The sequence below is a fragment of the Hylobates moloch genome, unplaced genomic scaffold (genome assembly GCF_009828535.3).
Source record: "Hylobates moloch isolate HMO894 unplaced genomic scaffold, HMol_V3 SCAFFOLD_4, whole genome shotgun sequence".
In the NCBI taxonomy this organism is placed as follows: domain Eukaryota; kingdom Metazoa; phylum Chordata; class Mammalia; order Primates; family Hylobatidae; genus Hylobates; species Hylobates moloch.
Window position 1 is genome coordinate 4,505,786 of NW_026652279.1, and position 18,702 is coordinate 4,524,487.

General features: G+C 38.9%; 1 protein-coding gene across 6 annotated transcripts in view; it reads right to left on the minus strand.

Annotated features, from left to right (window-relative positions):
• Positions 1–18,702, minus strand: part of CADPS (calcium dependent secretion activator) — a 487,405-nt gene that overhangs the window by 30,408 nt on the left and 438,295 nt on the right. For all 6 annotated transcript variants that reach the window (XM_032149412.2, XM_058437125.1, XM_058437123.1 and 3 more), the window contains 2 exons: positions 18,178–18,210; positions 10,534–10,641 (listed from right to left, as the gene is read on the minus strand). In XM_032149412.2, the coding sequence (XP_032005303.1) occupies positions 10,534–10,641; positions 18,178–18,210 (141 nt within the window). The remainder of the gene's footprint in view (positions 1–10,533; positions 10,642–18,177; positions 18,211–18,702) is intronic.

Consider the following 18,702-nt stretch of genomic DNA (forward strand, 5'->3'; position numbering starts at 1 on the left):
TCTGCTTGCTAGATGCCAGTAACATGCCCCCAACCCCCGAGTTGTAGCAACCAGGAATGTCTCCAGACATGCTTAAAAGTCCCCTGTGGGACTTTTAAAAATCACCCCCCCCGGTAGAAGCACTAACTCAGAGTTCCCCAAACTAATGAAGCACCTAATAACTGAATCTTTTCTCTTTAACAGGATGATTTCCTAGGCCAAAGAATGAATTTTCTGAACAAAAGGGAGTGATATTTCTCTTCCTTAAAAGATGATTTTAAAGAAATTTCACTAGAAAGCAACTCATGCATTTAACTTTGCTTACTTTACATATTATTTGTTCTTTTCTAAAAAAAAAAAAAATCTTTTTTTTCTACACAAATAATGAGAGGGGCTTTATACCTTGGTTGGCATACAGATCTGGTAATTAATAATACTCCCATCCTGGGCAAGACCTGGAGCTTTGTTGGTATAACTGGCTTCAGTCCAGGGATGGTCAGAATGGAAAATTCTGCCAAAGGCAGTCAAGGCAGCCCAATATGGCAAGTGACACTATCATTGTGAGCCTTTTGATACAGGAATATTCACACTGGAGGCAAATCACTAGACTCTATTAACTGGATTTTTAGTCAACTCAGCAGGAGTTTAACGGAAGAACAGGAGGCTGTTAACTGTTCTCTTCTGAATTGGGAATTTGGAATGAATGAAGTATTTAAGTTGAGCCTTCTTTTCAGGTTTTTGGACACACAAAAATAACTTGCAGCCACCTGGTGGAAGCAAGACTTTTTTTTTTTTTTTAAATCGAGGTCCGGGTGGAATTATAAAAAGGAAAGGAAAGAGAAGTAATCAAGGGAGGCCAAAGTAGGAAGCTGTATTGCTGATCTAACATGCTGTTCCAGTTCCTTCCTTTGGCTCCAAGTGGGACTATTCTTGCTACAGTCAGGGGAGAAGAGGGTCCTGGATGTCTCACAAGCTTTTCCCATCATTGCATGGAGTCCTCCCAACATAATCTCCTTCAGAGACTGGCTCCCAGGCTAACTCCCAGATGGACACATGGACTTCTTGAGAAATCATTTTAACAATTCCTAAGCTTGACTTTGTTGTTGATACATCATACCCATCACGTTTTTGTGTGATGATGGTAGCGGCAGAAGGCTGTATTACATCCAGAGAGGAAGGGCTACCTGTACACATTTAGTGGTAACCTCGTTTCTAGCTCGTGCAGATCAGTGGTTCTCAAATGGGGATGATTTTGTCCCCCGCCCCGCCAGGGGAAATTCAGCAATATCTGGAGACATTTTCTTCATTTTGAAAAGGATAGTGGCTGCTACTGGTATCTAGAGCAGAAACCAGGGATGCTGCCCCACATCCTTTAATACACAAGCACTCCACAGCAAAGAATTATCTGACTCAAAATGTCAATGGTGCCAAGGACGAGAAACGTTGCCTCAGAAGTATTTTTGAAACTGAGGATTGTAACCTTATTTGTGTGTAGTAGAATCATTTTATCTGTTACACTGAAATTTTTGAAAGAAAAAATAGGAAATATCAGACTGCATCACATATTGTTTTATAAACTTTTGTGTGTGTGTACATGCACTCTGGGTTGCGATGTAAAATGTGTTTCTTATTGTGAGTTGGGGCAAATAAGTTTGAAGTAATTGATCTTGCCCACTATTTGTCAAACTTTTATGTGCACTTGAATGAAAGAGACTCTTGTTAAAATGCAGATTCTGATTCATTTGGTTTGGGGTTAGGGCTAAGACTATATATCTCTTACAAACTTCCAGATGATGCTGATGCTGAGGGCCTGTGGATTACATTTTGAATAACAAGAACCTACGCAAAATTTAAATTCCTTCATTAAAATAATTAGAGCAGTAACTATGTATCTAGGTATTGATTGTGAAATCTTTTGATAGCCTATCTGGAGCCCAGCAGGGAGAGAAATAGTTACTTGTTTAATAAATGAGAAGTATTTGAGGATTTAGCACAGCTCGTCTCCTGCAATGCAATGTGATAATATTTGTTCCACAAAATGTGCTTTGGCTACTGTGTGTTTGTGTGTGTGTGTGCATGTGTGTGTGTGCACATGCATACTTGCACACGTGTACTGTGTTTGAGTCTGTTGCTTACTGCTTCCATGCCATAAGTCTGCCATAAGAAAAAAAAAAAAACCCTGTTCTAAGACACAGAAGTATCGTGTGGGTCATGTTAACAAGAATACTGTGACCTTAACGTAACAGAGCAATCAGCTTGGCTTCTTAGAATGATTAATGGAACATTCTCCTCTGGAAAGGAAAACAAATTAACTGTCTTCACCAAATGTCTTCTGGAACACAGAAAGCTGTTCTCATAAAGACACTTAGCAGAACTCTTCATTGCCTACAAGCTCCAGAGAAAATTCAAGACTGGCTTTATGTAAGGTTTGCCTGAAAGTAAGAGAGATCTATTTCTATGAATGGCTGTGGAAGGAAATAGCTAGATTAGAAAACTGCTTGAAGATATGCTACAGAAATGTAAATCTGTGAGAATACCAACAAAAAACCCCTCAGTTTCCTTTGGATAGTAATAACCCATTTAACATGATTAATCCAAATCTGTTAATGCCCCTTATCTTTTTTGTATGCAGGATTGCTGAAAGCTCAAATTACCCAGGCATGGAGTGAAGCATTCCCAAGTCCATGTGGAATGGAAATGTGTTTCTATACCTAAGACTCCAAAAGCAAAGGAATTAATTGTTATCATTTACTTGTTATTGTGAAGCCCATGGGGAAGAGGGGATTGACATTTGAATACTATTCACTGCAATAGGGCATCAGAAAAGCACCAAAACACTCTGTTCATCTCCTCTCATCCTAATAGAAGAGGAATTATCAAATCTGTTAAAAGCAGATTTGGATGGTGGGAGTTAGAGAAAGCATGAAGACACTGGGAATTTGAGTGGCACTGGAGGGCATAAGTCATGAAAAGGAACTTGGATTGTTTTTTAATTTTAGCTTGGAAGTATCCTGAGGTTCACTTCCAAGAATCCAAACAGAGCTTAGATTGGGACTGAATACATGGTTTTCCTCTGCCAAGGAAACTTAACTCCCTAATAAGGTATATATCTTACACACATACATACACACACACCCTATTTTAAAATATATATCATATATATATATATATATAGATACCCGTTATGTAACAATATTTAGTAGGTAATGTTATCAATCAAGGTGAGTGATAGGTTTCTCATTTCCCCCCAGCTTGTCTCCAGTTTCTGTATTCTTTTTGGGAAATGACACTCTACGGCTGTAATGCATGGCCTAGGGTATGACTTAACTGCCAGAGTTTACTTTGGGGCTCAAAAATAGGTGAAAGAATCAACTGTCTCTTCTTCCTGTAACTGCCTTTCCCAGTTCATCTGGATTAGCTTTCTGGTTTCAATACATGTAATCTCACAGATTCTAAGGGATGTCCTAGTAGCCTGGCAGACATGCTCTTTAGCTTCATAATTGAGGATAGAGATGAGGTCACAGTTCAATTAAAATTTGATCTAAAGAGTATGGAAAAGCTCAGCTTCAGACTGATTTGGAGGGCTTAATTTCAGAATGATAACCTCGGGGAAAATCCCAGTAGAATTAAAAAAGGACCCTTCCCAATAGTATTGGCATGTGTGTGTCAAAGTCACCAGTCTAAGACTTCAAAGCAGTTACAGCGACGCAAGAAATGCTGGACTGTGACCCTCTGATGTGCCCACCCAGCTCAGATAGCTGTGCCTTATTCCAGTAGATAAAATCTCTGTACGTCTTCACATGGCCACCTTGTACTCTGGCCTCTCTGAGTTTCTTACAGTTTAGCCCCTCCTCAATCTCTTTTTTTTAAACTAGCTTCAGAAGTTTTCCTTACATACAGAGAACAGCTTAAAAAAAAACCCTGGTTGAATTCTGCTAAGTTACTAATTATGTTTAAAAGAACTACTTGGTTGAATTCAGCTTGATTTTTTTTTTTTTCTCAGCAAATCAGTTCTATGTTTAGATAGTAATAAACTCCTCCAGTCTGCAGAACAATTGGCACGGCAGTCCCTATAACAAGTCAAGATCATGAAAAAAGGGCCAGTGCTGGTTCAAAATAAATTTAAGGGGCATCACAACATTGCCCTGCATCAAATCCTGGTTTGCACAAACCAGCTGTAAAGAATATTTTGGGGACAAGTGGGGAATTTTGAATATAGTATATTAGAGGAACATTTACTGGCATGGGAAATAGTGATCATTAACTTTAAAAAGCAATTTTTTTGCTTACTCATTTTAGAAAAAAAGTACATTATATATATATATATACATATATATATATATAAAATGATATAGAAAAAGATAAAAAAACCCACCGATAATAATCTGCGGGTGCTGAGAACACAACATTTTAATCTTCTTATTTTTTGGTTAGCTATATTTTCTAAATGTCTACAATATACATATACCGCATCTTAATAGTAAAAGGTATTAATTACTCCCTCCCTCTCTCTGCCCCCACCCCCAAAACCCTGAAGTTCCGAAGGTTAATTCTGATTTATTTGGCAATGCAGTGTAGTTTTGTTGAGGGGGTAGAGCTAGGTTATTTCAAAATCACTTGAAGGAACAAGTAGTTCTATGAGATGATAAGGATGATGATGATAAAACACTCCTTGAATTTTTAACTATGTCTGTCTATATTCATTATATCATTTAGTCCTCACGAAAACTGTAAGAAGCCAGTTTCTTTACAGATGGGGAAATCGAGGCTCAGGGAAGTGAAATAATTGACCCCAGGTTAGAAAGCTCGAAAGTGGCAAAACCAAGTTTCCTCCTTCTGTCTCTCTTACTTCAAAGCCCCACTCCTGACCATCATTATTTTGCCTGTTTCAGAAAGATGTTTTACGAAAAGCAAAAAAAGGTACCAGGCTGCTCTACATCAAGCAATTCTAAGCAAGCTCGGGGTTAATGCCTTAAAGTGACGGGGAGACTCATAGCACCTTAACATGAATATGAAACTATGTTTAACAAGGAAAAAAAGAGGGCTGGGGAAAGCATGTCCATTCTGATGATGATGATGATAGTGGTGATCATGGTGGTGATGGCTAACACTTACCAATGCTTCCTCAGAGCTCGATGCTGCAGGTTCATATGGCATTTCACCCTCATAATAACTCCACGATTATCATCCCTGTTGTATAGATGAATCAGCTGAGGCTCTTAGAGATTAAAGGCCTTGTTCAAGGTCACCCAGCTAGTAAGGATCAGGTCTGAAGGTTCCAGAGGCAGGGCCCATGATCACTGCACAGTAAGTCCCATTCAGGGCACTCACGTCTGCTTATTGCTTAGAGAGGAGATAACTCACTGTCTCAGTGTCTAGAATGCCATATGCCTTGATTTTCTTTAATCAGCCCCTTAGAAGTGCAACTTATTGTATTAGTGAATCCTATGCACCTCCCCTCACTTCATATTTTTGGAAGTGGTTTCCCTTACCTGGACAGTTGGTGAGATACCTTACAGATACAGTGTCATGTCCTCCTTGTAGCCTATTATTTGGTACTTTCATCCTCCAGCAGGATGATTCCTACTTTGATTGATATATGCTCACATGTATGGTGCTTTGGTAATTTAATAAGGTTGTTAAAATAAGGTTATCTGTGGTTTCATATATAAATATAGCCAATATATTTTAATAGGCAAAGGTTTCATGTTTCAAATTACCCTTTTCAAGGGAAATAGTCACACTCAATTATTGTTCTGCCACATAAACTGGACAAATACACGATCTGAAAATGGAACAGCAAATTAAAATCCATGCGAGGCAAAGAATACCGAGCAGCAGCCCCTTCCGAAGCTGACCACACTGTCTGATTAAGTTCTTATGAGGCAGTTTGGTAAGAGGCCCTTTCCTGATCTGATAACTGCCACGGAGAAGCCAAATGCAGAGTCAATCTGCAAATACTTAATCCTCCAGAAGGCAGATTAAGTGTATAATTGACCTATATAATCCATGTATCATCTCCAGTCAAATGTTCCCTGGGCCTGGTTCACAATGACACGGGGCCTGAAGAAAGCCAGTGCGGATGCGGCATTACCACCAATGTGGATTCCATCCAAGTTCGAGATGGCTTTTTAATCACTCATCTCCGAGCCTGTGAGGTTTAAGCAGATGAATTCACCCTAAGCACATCTCTTTTAATCCCGATTTTCTTCTCAGTCTGTGTCTTCAAGAAGTACAAGGAGGAAAGAAAATTAATTTTTGTTTAGACCTTGAAATCTTAGGTGCTTCTCTTGATGATCTGATCTCTAATTTCAAAAAGCATGTTTTTGTTTTGGGGAAGATGTTGAATTAATCACTAGAGAAGGAGGGAAAAGCCATCTGCATGATTTATGGACACTCCAACTTTAAATCACTGTCTTCAAGTTATTTCTTGAGCTTGTGCTTTCCTCTGTAGCTGCTGCTTTAAGAATATGGAGATTATTTCATATCCATGTTTTATATTTTCTTTGAATGTCAGCAATAATTTTCAAGAAGGCTAAGCTTCCACTTGAGTCTCACAGCAGTCTGATCTTCTTTTAAAAATTCAGCATCTTTAATCTATTTGAATTCATTGTTTTTGTGTATATTGGAATATTCTCTTGCTTTAAATCTCAGAATGTTTTGTTTCAAAATGTTATAAACTGTTATTTTGCAGCAACTGAAAACAATATACAATTACCCTTCATTTTTTACGGAAAAATATAAAAATGCAGATAAAAAATGTCCAGCTGCACATCTGAAATATTATGGGAAACAGTTGGCCGATTCTTTTCTGATCAGCACTTTGTCTTGGATTGGTTACTTTTTTTCTTAGGTGCGTTATCAAAAAAGTCATTAGTATTTTATAGAAAGACTAGGTAAATCAATTATATTAATAAACAAAGAAATCTTAATGGCAAAAACAACCCAGTTAGGCAACATCATGTCCAAATGTATTTCTCCAATAAACCTAGAGAATGCTTGGTTAAAAAAAAAAAAATCGGTGAAGATGAATTTGGAAAGCCTGTTCTTAAGTTACGTAATAAAATAGATAAAAATGCAGAACATCAAATATAGAGTCCCAAATGCTATGCCGATAATCTCCCACAAGCACCCACTTCCAGCCAAAAGTACAATGACGTGGCAGAGAGAAAACTAGCTCAGAGAGCACTGGGTAGGGGCCTAGTTAAAGCAGAAAATGCACCGTTAAATGACCAGCTATTAATCCAAATATTCTCAAATACAAACACACACTAAAACCATCCAGCCTTTTCTACAAGGGCACACTCAGAAGGGCAAAAACAGGAACAGTACTAAATAGCAACAACTTAAAGGACTTATCAGGTAAATAAAACTGAGACTTGAAACACAGTTAAAAACACAACAGGAACTCTTAGAACATGCCTCTGAATGACAGATGCCAGCAGGAACTAAAAACCAGAGAATGACACAACAGTCAGAATCAACAACCCCCAAACAGCAAACAATCTCGGAGATATATATTTTTTTCTTCATTCAAAATGTTAATTTGCTATTATTCATTTTTGCCATTTATCAAAATGCAACGATTTGGAAGAAAAATCTCACAGATCAACAAGTCTTTCTCAATAGGTTTCTGCCAATTGTTTAGAAACTTGCCCCAGGACCGCTATCATTAAGGAATGGGATTTAAAGAATAAGTTCATTTGCAGCAAGAAATTTAGAGTGGCAGCTTTCACAGACCCTTCTGCCTTGATATTCCTATTCCCTTGTTTAGCTTGGTGGACACAAGAGTTTTGCAGAGCATATACACAAAGAAATAAACACCATGCTTGAGGAAACAGAAGCCGAAAATAATCAAACATGTTGGTAATCTGATGTTTTGCTGCTAGATTATAGAAAAACAGTAAGTACTGAATTAAATTACTAAGGCTGCATGGTAATGAAGCTTTTTGAGAAGCTCTGGGTTTTTAAATGACAAATGTTTTAAATCCATGACAGATTCAATAACTTTTTTTGTACTACATCAGTTAGGTTGCCTAGCGCCAATATTCTGTAAATTAGGAGCTCAGGTTATTTAGAAAGTAAGAAAGTAAATGGCAAAGAAACTTGTTATATCTAAATAAGCTCCCGAAAATTTTTTTTTTTTCCATGGGGCCGGGAGTGATGTGCAGTGAGTGATTGTAATAGTTAAGCCTTTACAATCAGATATACTCAGGAGGGTATAACTAAGACTCCGTCGGGAAAACCAAACTGGGACAACATCAGACTAAACTGTGGGGGTTTCCACAGTGTTACTGATGCTATTTTATGCTGGTCAGTGGAATTCAACAAGGGACTGGAGGTACTTGTGAATTTTTGAATGTCCCTAACTATAACTTGCTTTTGGAAAAAAAATATTCTCAGTAATATTTCTTTTTACTATTAATTTACATTAAAGGCTGGAGGGCTTGAATTTTGCCTGTGGTCTTCAACAGTCAGGCAAGTCCAGTTTTACCATCCATACTAGCCAAGGCTGCACTTTTCCTTTTTACATAAAGATTCGGTTGCACTTTCCTTTAAGAAGAGCCACAAAAGAGATAACGTGCCTTGCTGCGTTCAGCAAGGCTACCTTGCTTGTACTTCTAATTTTAAAAAAAGAGAGGGAAGGGTAGACTATTTGTCAATTAAGTAACAAGCTAAACTGCAGATTAAACATCAAATTCAGTACTAGATTTAAGTTTTAGAGAACACAAGGTCATTGGTTATTCACACACACTCACACAGTAACACACACACACGCACACACGGGCCACATAAAACTGAGAATCGGAAGATACTGATCAAAGGAAAAAAAGGCAACCTAGGCATTGAAAAGAACAACCCACAGGCTTCTTGAATATTTGTGGTTTGGAATTTAATTCAATGGAGATGGGCAGAGTGTCCACACTCCTAACTGCAGACCCGAGGGTGCTGCCTGTCTCTGTTTTCAATGCCTATTGGATGGTGATTGTGCCCCGAACATTCTAGGCTCAGTACTTTCATATAAGGCATGCATGCAGAGAAGGGGGAGGACCCGCTGGTGAGCTTTATGCATGTATGAGGCATTCTCAGTGGATGTGGGTCATGCTAGAAGATGTACACAGGAAGATTATTTGATTCTAATTCATGCCACTTGATATAATGTGATAAAACATTTGACATGAGAGATAAGTTCCATTTTTATCTGAGAGAGGACGGGTGGGAATTAAAAAGTAAGAAGGGTTTTGTCGAGGAAAGGTGATGCAGGGGAAAGAGGGGTATCAAGCACAGAAAGGGGATGATTGGAAAAGAAAAGAAAAAAAAAGAAAGGAGCCTTTCAACACACGAGGAAAGCAAATGAGCTGGAAGACAAAGCATATAAAAGTCAGAAGCCGCAGAATCAGAAAGCAGTGCCAACAATGAGCTCACTTAGCTGTGGAACAAAAACACACACACATACACACACACACAAACTCAATGTAAATTGCTGAACACAATCACAGAAAAAAAAAAAATAGAAACACGGATTCCATAGTAGACCAAAACATTAATGTTCGCATTGGCACTAAAAATATGGAAACCTGGACAGGAGGAGCTCACGTTTCACAAGACAGAAGTAGGCTGCACACTCAGAGCCACAGGGAGACAAGAACATCAGCTTCCATGCACTCTGGCCGGGTCTATACTGGCAAATTCGGTGGAAACCCGAGACAAAATATCTGGCTAAATTAGGTTGCCCCATCTGCTTTGGCCTAAAAGAGACAGGCAATTTGAGACCGAAGCAGATTCCTTTTTTTTTTTTTTTTTTTTTGTCTTTTTGCCTCAGTGGCTTGCTTTGCTGTGCAGATGCAGTCCCAGTGGAAACAAGATTGCTCAAAAATGATTAACCCTTGGTAATCTGCATTTTCTGAAGTTTGATCTGGGTCCGCAGCCCAATGTACTCATTCTTTGTACACCTGCTTCTCACAAATTTTCAGCTGGCTGGGTGGGCAGGGGGCACCATGGTTTACAGATGCAACTGACTGAGCAACTCTAATATAAGTGTTTGCCAAAACCCAGGGTAAAGATTTCGAGTCTTCCAGGAATGAAATTATCTTTGAAGTGATAACGATGCGACATTTACTGCACATCTGCACGCCACAGCTGGTGTCAGGGAGGCGCCACCCCCAGGAGAGGGAGTTGGTCTCAGCCTCCCTGATGAGAATATCTCCCTAAAGTGAGGCCAGATTGCAAGGAGGAAAACCATGACCAAGAAAGGTCTTTGCCAGTTAGAGAAAGCTGCCTTGCAAGCTTCGTGCAGGAATGAGCCTGCTTGCCGAGAGGCTGTGTGCCGTCCTACGTATCACACAGATTGGGACTGAGACACTGCCACACCAGAGTGGGTTCAGAACAGACACAAGACAGATAAGAGCCTAAGGCAGAGGGAGAGGAAAAGATTTAGTCTGAATCAGAACCAATCCATTTTCTCAAAATGTGACTTATCCTCCTGTCTCTTATTTTGTCACATTTTGGAGGGTCTCCTCCTTGGTTTTCAAGGAGGAGAAGGCATTTACTTACATCAAATAACCTTTCTATGTACATCTCCTCATTGACCTTATCACGCAGGACATCCTGAGAATGGCGGACGAAAGTCACGTAGGCGTCGGCCACGTCCATCCCGGGTTTCTGTAAAGAAACAGGAAAACATGAAAACGAATTTTCAGACAGCCACTCTTCCTTGTTTATCATTCACTTTTACCCTCTATTTGCCCTCACACACTCTGAGATGCTTCTGCTGGATCACTTTTGGAGGCATGGGATTGCTGTCCACAGCCTGGGCTGGTAGGAATTGATACTAGAACTGCTTCCTCTTTCAGAAATCAAGCCTGGCTAAGGAGGGCATTGAGATTGTAGGATTTTATAAATATTTTTTTCTATGATAAATTTTTTCCTAGCAAATTTATCTAATGGATAAATCTTTACTGCATAACCCAGAGATATTCTCTGACTTTGCCTTGGATTGAAACCTGCATTGAAGAATACCCAAACATACTGTTTTCCACTGTCCTTAATATATTATCAGAAGGGTGATGGAACTTCCCATTCCTTTTTCCTCTTTTAAAAAATTGAGAAAGTACTAAGTAAAAAAAATTGTATTTCAATCTATACCCCTTCCTACCCAAGTCTCATTGTGTGTGTGTGTGTGTGTGTGTGTGTATAGTTTAACCTGAGTGGATATAGTATTCGCTAATTAATTAGTTCACTCAGAGGAGACCCTAAACCATTTGCCTTTGCTTCCAGTGCAGCCTTAAAGTCCAAGGATTAAAAAGAAGAAGAAGAAAAGAAAAGAAAAGGCAGGGGAAGGAGGAGAGGATTTGATTTTTAAATAAATCAGATTTTCTGGAAAGGTAAGCCGATGGTTCATACTGCAGTCAGGAAATGATTTATTGTAGAGAAGTGAAAAAACAGAAACTCAGAAAGCACACCGCTTGAGATGTCACAATCAAAGTTGTCTCCAAAGAAACCTATTAAAACACTGTAATGTAGGTCATTAGGAGAGTGGCCACAAACCCCTCAAATTCCCACAGTGGATATACATGTTTGCTAATAACTAAAACGATTAGTTTTCATTACTGTGATTTACCTTAGATCATAAAGTATCATTTCTCTACTAGACGTGACTGTCAGGCACTGTAAATTGAAGTTAGTTAACACTTCTGTGTAATTTCCAGGGTGAAAATGAGGAAGGTTTAGAAACAGTAGGACTGTATTTTTTTTTTTCCTGATACAAAGCAAACAATTATCAAGCAAAGGGCCAATGCTTGGCCCCTGGGATGCTAGTAACATTTCTTAACACCTGCTGAAACAATGACAAGGTATTAATTTGAAAAACAATGAGGACAATCCAAAGCCACAGTAGTCAAGTGTTACACTTTCAAACAATTTTCAGTGAATGGATTGAGCGGGTTCCATGATGGTCCTATAATTGTTGCGGTTTTATGATACAAAACAATAGAGGTTCTCCAATGAGATGTAAGTGATAGCTATCAGTTCTAAGCAGGCACCTCTCTCCTTCTCTCCTTTTGGCAACTGCACATCAGAGGGCATTCTCAGTAGGGATGGGGATCTCTACCTGGGGGACTTGAGAAACTTATTACTGTTTCCATTTCTCCCCTGGTGATGCTTGTGGCAATATGGCCTTTTCCTGGGCACATGCAACCATCTTAGAGCTAAGGTGCAAAGTCAAATGCGGCAGATCTATCAGTAACCCAAAATGTTAGAAGACACAGTAATCTACAATGATGCATATTTGCACCATTCCTTCTCTTTTCACGAAGTTTCACCGTCTTTAAAGGGGCATTTCATTCAAGTTTTAAAAACTCTGATATTTTAAAAAATCAGTGTGGTTCATCTTACCCACGTAGTTAAGAAACTCCATGATTTTCTCCCTTTGGACTCTTTCCAGTAGCAATTACCAATAGCTGATATTGTATTATATACTATTTGTTTGTCTGTTGCCTGTCTTATTCCACTAGAACATAAGCTCCATGAACACAGGAACTTTGGCCTATTTTCTATTGTATCCCTAGCACACAAAATGGTACCTAGCATATAGTAGGTGCCCAGTAAATATTTGCTGAATGGACAAATTCAAGAATGAATGAGCAAATCCTTTCTCCACCTCCTTTTTCAAGCTCTTCAGTGACACTGCATGGATTTTTACTAGATCTTCCACAAATTCGAATTTGTGCATATCATTTAAACTTTTCTGTAAAAGAAGAGTTAAAAAAAACTTCTCTGGGCCTTAGTTATGCTATCTATAAAATGGGATTACTAACAGCTCCCCTACTTACCTCCAAGGACTCTTATGGTCATCAGCTAGAATAATGTATGTAAAAAGGTTTTGAAAGCCATATATTGTAATACAAACATGAATTACTATGATTTTCCCCCCATAATATTATACCATTCCACAGCCTCACCTACATTTAGAATCTACTCTAGAACCAAGAAGAAAAGGGGGCCTCAGAGGAGCCAACATCAAAATAAAAATGATAAAGGCTCAGCACAAAACGTGTAGTTTTCTCATAATACAGTCCTCAAGCTCCCACTCCCATCCAGTTCCAACAAGTTTGGTATCCATCCCTTGATGGAGCAGAAATAAGGAAGAGGGGGATTGTTTGAAGAAACCGTGCAGATAAGAGAGAGCTATCATTTTTCCTTATGCCTGACCGTGAGGGAGGAGGCTGCCAACTGCAACACCAGACATGTAGACTCACCAACCGCTGGGGTTTGGGACTATCGAGGGCAGGGGCAAGCTTCCCCTATATCTCGGGAGGCCCTGGGGGGGGGGGAGCGGGTCACTATGCAGCCACTGGGGAAAGACACGGTCACAATGGTGATCCTGGGTCATTGAGAAAAGATTATAGTCAGTACCTTGTTTAAAAAGGCAGGAAGGATGTGTAATGAATGCATTTCAAGTAGATTTCCAATCAAAACAATTAAAAGAAAAACTGTTCACAAACAAGCTAACCCTTAGTTATAGCTGGAAAATATACTTGACCAGACAGCTGATATTATTAAATTATGGTTTTATATCATAGTGCTACCTGCACACAGTGGGACAAACTTTTAGATGTTTTTTAATATCTCATAATGACATTGTGTATTTTAAATGTGGCTTGGATAGACTGATTGAATATGACACAGATTTTAGAAAACACTTAAACAAATATCTGTATAGTTAACTGCATCCATGTGTGGAAGACATAATTTGTGAATAAGCTACCCTGTGGCTCAGGAAAAGAAGAACATTTTAATCTGAACTTGCCCCTACCAGAAAACTTCCGAGCTTGAGAAAAATGAGCTCAAATTTCCAGCATCCTAAGTCAGCCCTCCTTATGAATGCAGATCTCCTACATATACCAATGGGTCAAAAACTACATCTAAGACAAAGACATATGCTTTGGGGATTATGCAGTGTTTTAGGTGACTGGTACTAGCACTTCCCTCCAGTAGTGCGGATAGTTAAGAGACAAATCTCAAAGGTAACTGACTGCTAGTGCCCACATGGAACTAAACCATTAAACGTTCTAACAAAAACCTCACAGGGAAACACAGGTGAACTCAGAGGCTTCAGAGGTAGAAATGAGTTGAGAAATGATTTTATCTGATGGTTCTTAAGCCTGGCTGCAAATCTGAAGGACCTGGGGAGCTTTAAAAATACTGATGTCTGGGCCCTGAACCCCAAAGATGCTGTTTCAATTTTGTCTGGCAAGTGACCTGGGCATTAATGCTTCAAAAGCTCCTTAGTTTCTAATATGTAGCCAAAGTCAAGAATCACTGATTTAGTCCATTGGTTTCCCAACCTGTACTACTTATCAGAATTATGTGAAGAACTTAATGGAAAGCAATATCCAGGCTCCACCCCAGAATGACTGAATCAGAATCTCTGGAGGTGAGGGCCTGGGACTCTATTAATAAAACAAAAACAATTATGTGCCCATTAAAAGTAATAATAAAAGCTGAATAAATTAATTAATAAAAACCAAAAACAAACCAAAAAAACTTTTTTTTGCCAAGTATTGCTGCTGTACATTCTGGTTTGGGGACTGCTGACTTAATAGGTAATAGTTAGTGGTATGCTGGTAAACTGACTCTTCTTTTTTTTTTTTTTTTTTGAGATAGAGTTTCACTCTTCTTGCCCAGGCTGGAGTACAATGGAACAATCTCGGCTCACTGCAACCTCCGCCTCCCAGGTTCAAGCGATTATCCTGCCTCAGCCTCTCTGGAGGAGGTAGCTGGGATTACAGGCGCACGCCACCACACCCGGCTAATATTTTGTATTTTTAGTAGAGGCGGAGTTTCACTATGTTGGCCAGGCTGGTCTCGAACTCCTGACCTCAGGTGATCCACCCACCTCGGCCTCCCAAAGTGCTGGTATCATAGGTGTGAGCTGCTTCACCTGGCCTAAACTGACTCTTCAAAACCAACAACAAAACAAAACAAAACAAACACCCTGATTTGTAGTGTTTGCCAATTTGCATGGTGTAAATACTCCCATCAAGGCTAATTTTGAGCTACCGATGTGCTCTCATTGAAGGCAGAGTTGGAGAGAGACGCACATAACTGACCTTGGGAACCAGTGCTAGCTACTCTACCACACCCTTGGAAGTGCAGGCTTTATGGTCCATCTGATAGCACCCGATTGTCACACTCTGCTTATTCACCAGGTGACCTTGGGCATGCTAATTAACCTCTTTGTGCCTCAGTTTCCTCAGCTATAAAACAGAATGATAATATTAACCCCCTTCTAGGATTGATTTCAGAAGCAACTGATTACTATTATCTACCATATATAAGCAATGTACATATAGAATATATGTGTATTATGTACTATTGTTTTCTATAAAATTGTTATTTATTTACTAAAAGGCCTATTACAATATTATTAGCTATTAAAGTATATGTTAATCAACTTAAAGTTTAGCTTTGTCCTAAGTCATTAATAGCTGGTAAAAAAATACTTTTTCTAATATGCACTAAAATAATTACCACTATCCAAATCAAGGTGTTTGTTTATGCACTAACTGAAATTATCTCGCAGTATGGCAGAATTTATAAGGGCATTGGCTTAAATCTCAGCTCTTCTACTAACCCGATGTGGGATCCTGAGCAAATTAACTTCTCTGTGCCTTAGTTTCCTCATATTTAAAGTGAGGTTATTGTGAAGATAAAATGTAAACTGTTCTAGTGAGTGCTTTATAAAGCTTGGTTGTAGTAGCAGTAATAGTAGTTAATATATTTTGTATCACCAGTGGTAAATGTATCACATTTTGGAACATGCTGCATCAACTTCTTCTGCCCTCCAGAGTGTGAAAACTCTACTAATTCAACTTGTTTCCTCATAGTCTAATGATATGGTTTTGCTGTGTCCCCACCCAAATCTCATCTTGAATCATAGTTCCCATAATCCCCAAGTGTCATGGGAGGGACCCAGTAGGAGGTAATTGAATCATGGGGGTGGTTACCTCCAGGCTGTTCTTGTGATAGTGAGTGAGTTCTCAGGAGATCTCATGGTTTTATGAGGGGCTTTTTCCCTTTCACTCATTCTTCTTACCTCTGCTGTCATGTGAAGAAGGACGTGTTTGCTTCCCCTTCCACCATGATTGTAAGTTTCCTGAGGCCTCTCCAGCCATGCTGAACTGTGAGTGAATTAAACCTCTTTCCTTTATAAATTATCCAGTCTCTGGTATGTCTTCATGGTAGCAGGAAAATGGACTAATGCACCTAACAAGACTTCTAATTTAGCATAATTAATCCATAAACACTTAATGAGTACAGATCAGGGCACCCTGCATTTTGATGTAGAGTCCATTTACTGCCCTCCCATCTTTATAATAAATCTGAACCTAGCTTGCAGGAATTATTAGCTCGAACCATATGAAATGGCTGATATTTGACTTCTTTGACCTCACCAATATGCCAATTTCATGTGGTTCAATCTAACATACCCTGATGTCAGTACCAATGCCTGGATCAAGTTTCTCTAAGTGTTTGGGCCTTGTCTACAGGCCACCTGTTCAAACCTGGCTGAGATACCCCCTCTGCTCTGGATCCTACAGAGAATACACCAAGCTATCAAATCTTTGGATCGAAAGCCTAGATTTTCAATTTCTATCACTGTTGAAGACCAGTGGAGCCCAACGCTGATGTCTGCAAATTCATCCCCCATCCATCTATATGCAATAGAGTGTGGACATCACACTACCACCACCACATGTGTCCTTCTCCTGGACTGAAACTCCTAATAAGTGCCAGGTATGATGCTGGATGTTCTACGTATGTTGTGTCATTTAATTTGCACAGCAAACCCATGACTTAGGTATTGTCGTCATCTCCATTTTAAAGACGGAGAAACAGGGCCAGAAACTTTGAGTAGTTAGCTCCCTGTGAAGGGCAAGTTTATGCTTTGGAGGCTTGAGAAAGTAAATTACTTAACTTCTCTCCTTGCTGCAGTTATGTGAGATTTTTCTATTCTCCATTATAAGAACTGTCTACCTGAAGGAGTCTGAGGTTTCTTGATGGGAAGTATTATATAAATTCAAAGCATAATTATTGATTGTACATTCTTTCATTAAACAAACAAAATATATGCTAATGCTAAATTCACTCCAATTTTCTATTTTGTCTTCCTTTGAGAAATAAGCCAATAAACCATTACACACTTAGCTTCCTGGGGAAATGAATTTAAATGTTAATATAAATCCTTTTAGAAAAAAAACAAATTTTAACAAATAAGTATTTGAACAAGGAGGGTACTTAACCACGTTCAGAATGAGAAATGCTTAGTACAAGACCCTTGGTGGCTATTGAGATAAGCTCTCTAAATTTAATATTTTATAATAGACTCACACCTCTTTTGTTAGAAATGGAGAAACAAAATCATTTTCTTTTTCGCTTTACTGGAATATATTAAAATCTCTCCAATTTTATTTTGCTAATAGGCAGGGCAAAGTCTGTCTATAAATGTATCCTGATTTATCACAGGTAATCCCACACTTTAGCATTCATGTGTTGTACTTAACCTCAATTTAAATGTAAATTTTGGGCAACGTCGAGTGCTTTATCTGTGAACTTTGAGAGCTCTCTTCATTAATGAGGCCTGCACTAAATTATAAGCAGTTTTGTGAGGTTTCCTTAAAACAATTGCAGAATTGACCCCAAAATGAACAAATTTAGAATTTATTTGTTTTTTTTATTAGGTTGGTGCAAAAGAAATGGCATTTTTCACATTTTTAATTGCAAAACCACAGTTACTTTTGCATCAGCCTAACAAAAAATACTGTCACCCTTGTGCAAGTTTCTAGCTTCATGGCTCTCCTCTGAAGATGTGCACACAGGAGGTTGGTGAACATGATGAAAACAGAACGAAACACCAGAGAAACCAATGAAAATGAAAGTGAAAGTGAAAGTGAAGTGGGTTTACCCTCAAACAGGACCTTTCTTTCTGATGAAAGAAACCATACCCTCTTCTTATCTGAAGAAAAAAATTCTACTACAAAATATTCTTGGCTTCTTTCTGATGATCCAACTCAGGAACACACAGTTTAGCTAGCAGCAATTAATATGAGTAGCACTATCAAAATTCTTATGAAAACAAAAAGTAAAAATGAAAAATAAACAAAAAAACCCCACGAGAAACAATTTTCAAATACTCACAGGTACATCCACATATTTGGAAGCTGCCTTCACCTAAAGAGGAAAGAAGAGAATGCAAGTGAGGCTGGTGTTTATGTTTAATTGTTCACTGCTCAATGCTGTATCCCCACCAGAATCAAAACAACATGCTGGCACATGGAGCTGACCAGGAAAAACAAAAAGGTACTAGAAAATAAAATCTGTTTGCTATTTTTTCAAGCCATAGCCACTGCTTTGCAGAAAGAGAGAATGCACACGCAAATTTACTGATTCAGATTCTGTTGCTGGAGCGGAAGCTTTACATTTTCCTCCCTCCCTTTGAAAAAAAGAAAAGTGACTAGCTAAACCCAAATGGATTAGTCGGGGGCTTACCAGTCTAGAGAAGCAACTAAGATTGCTGTTACTTCTTGTACCTTGGGTCTTTGTGTAATTTGGCTGCAGGTTGTCCTAACTAAATAACTAAATACCTCAGTTCTCAGCTTTCGTTAACTCAGATTTTTAAGAGGAGGATGGACATCCTCAACCCAAAGGGAGATGCTGTCTGTG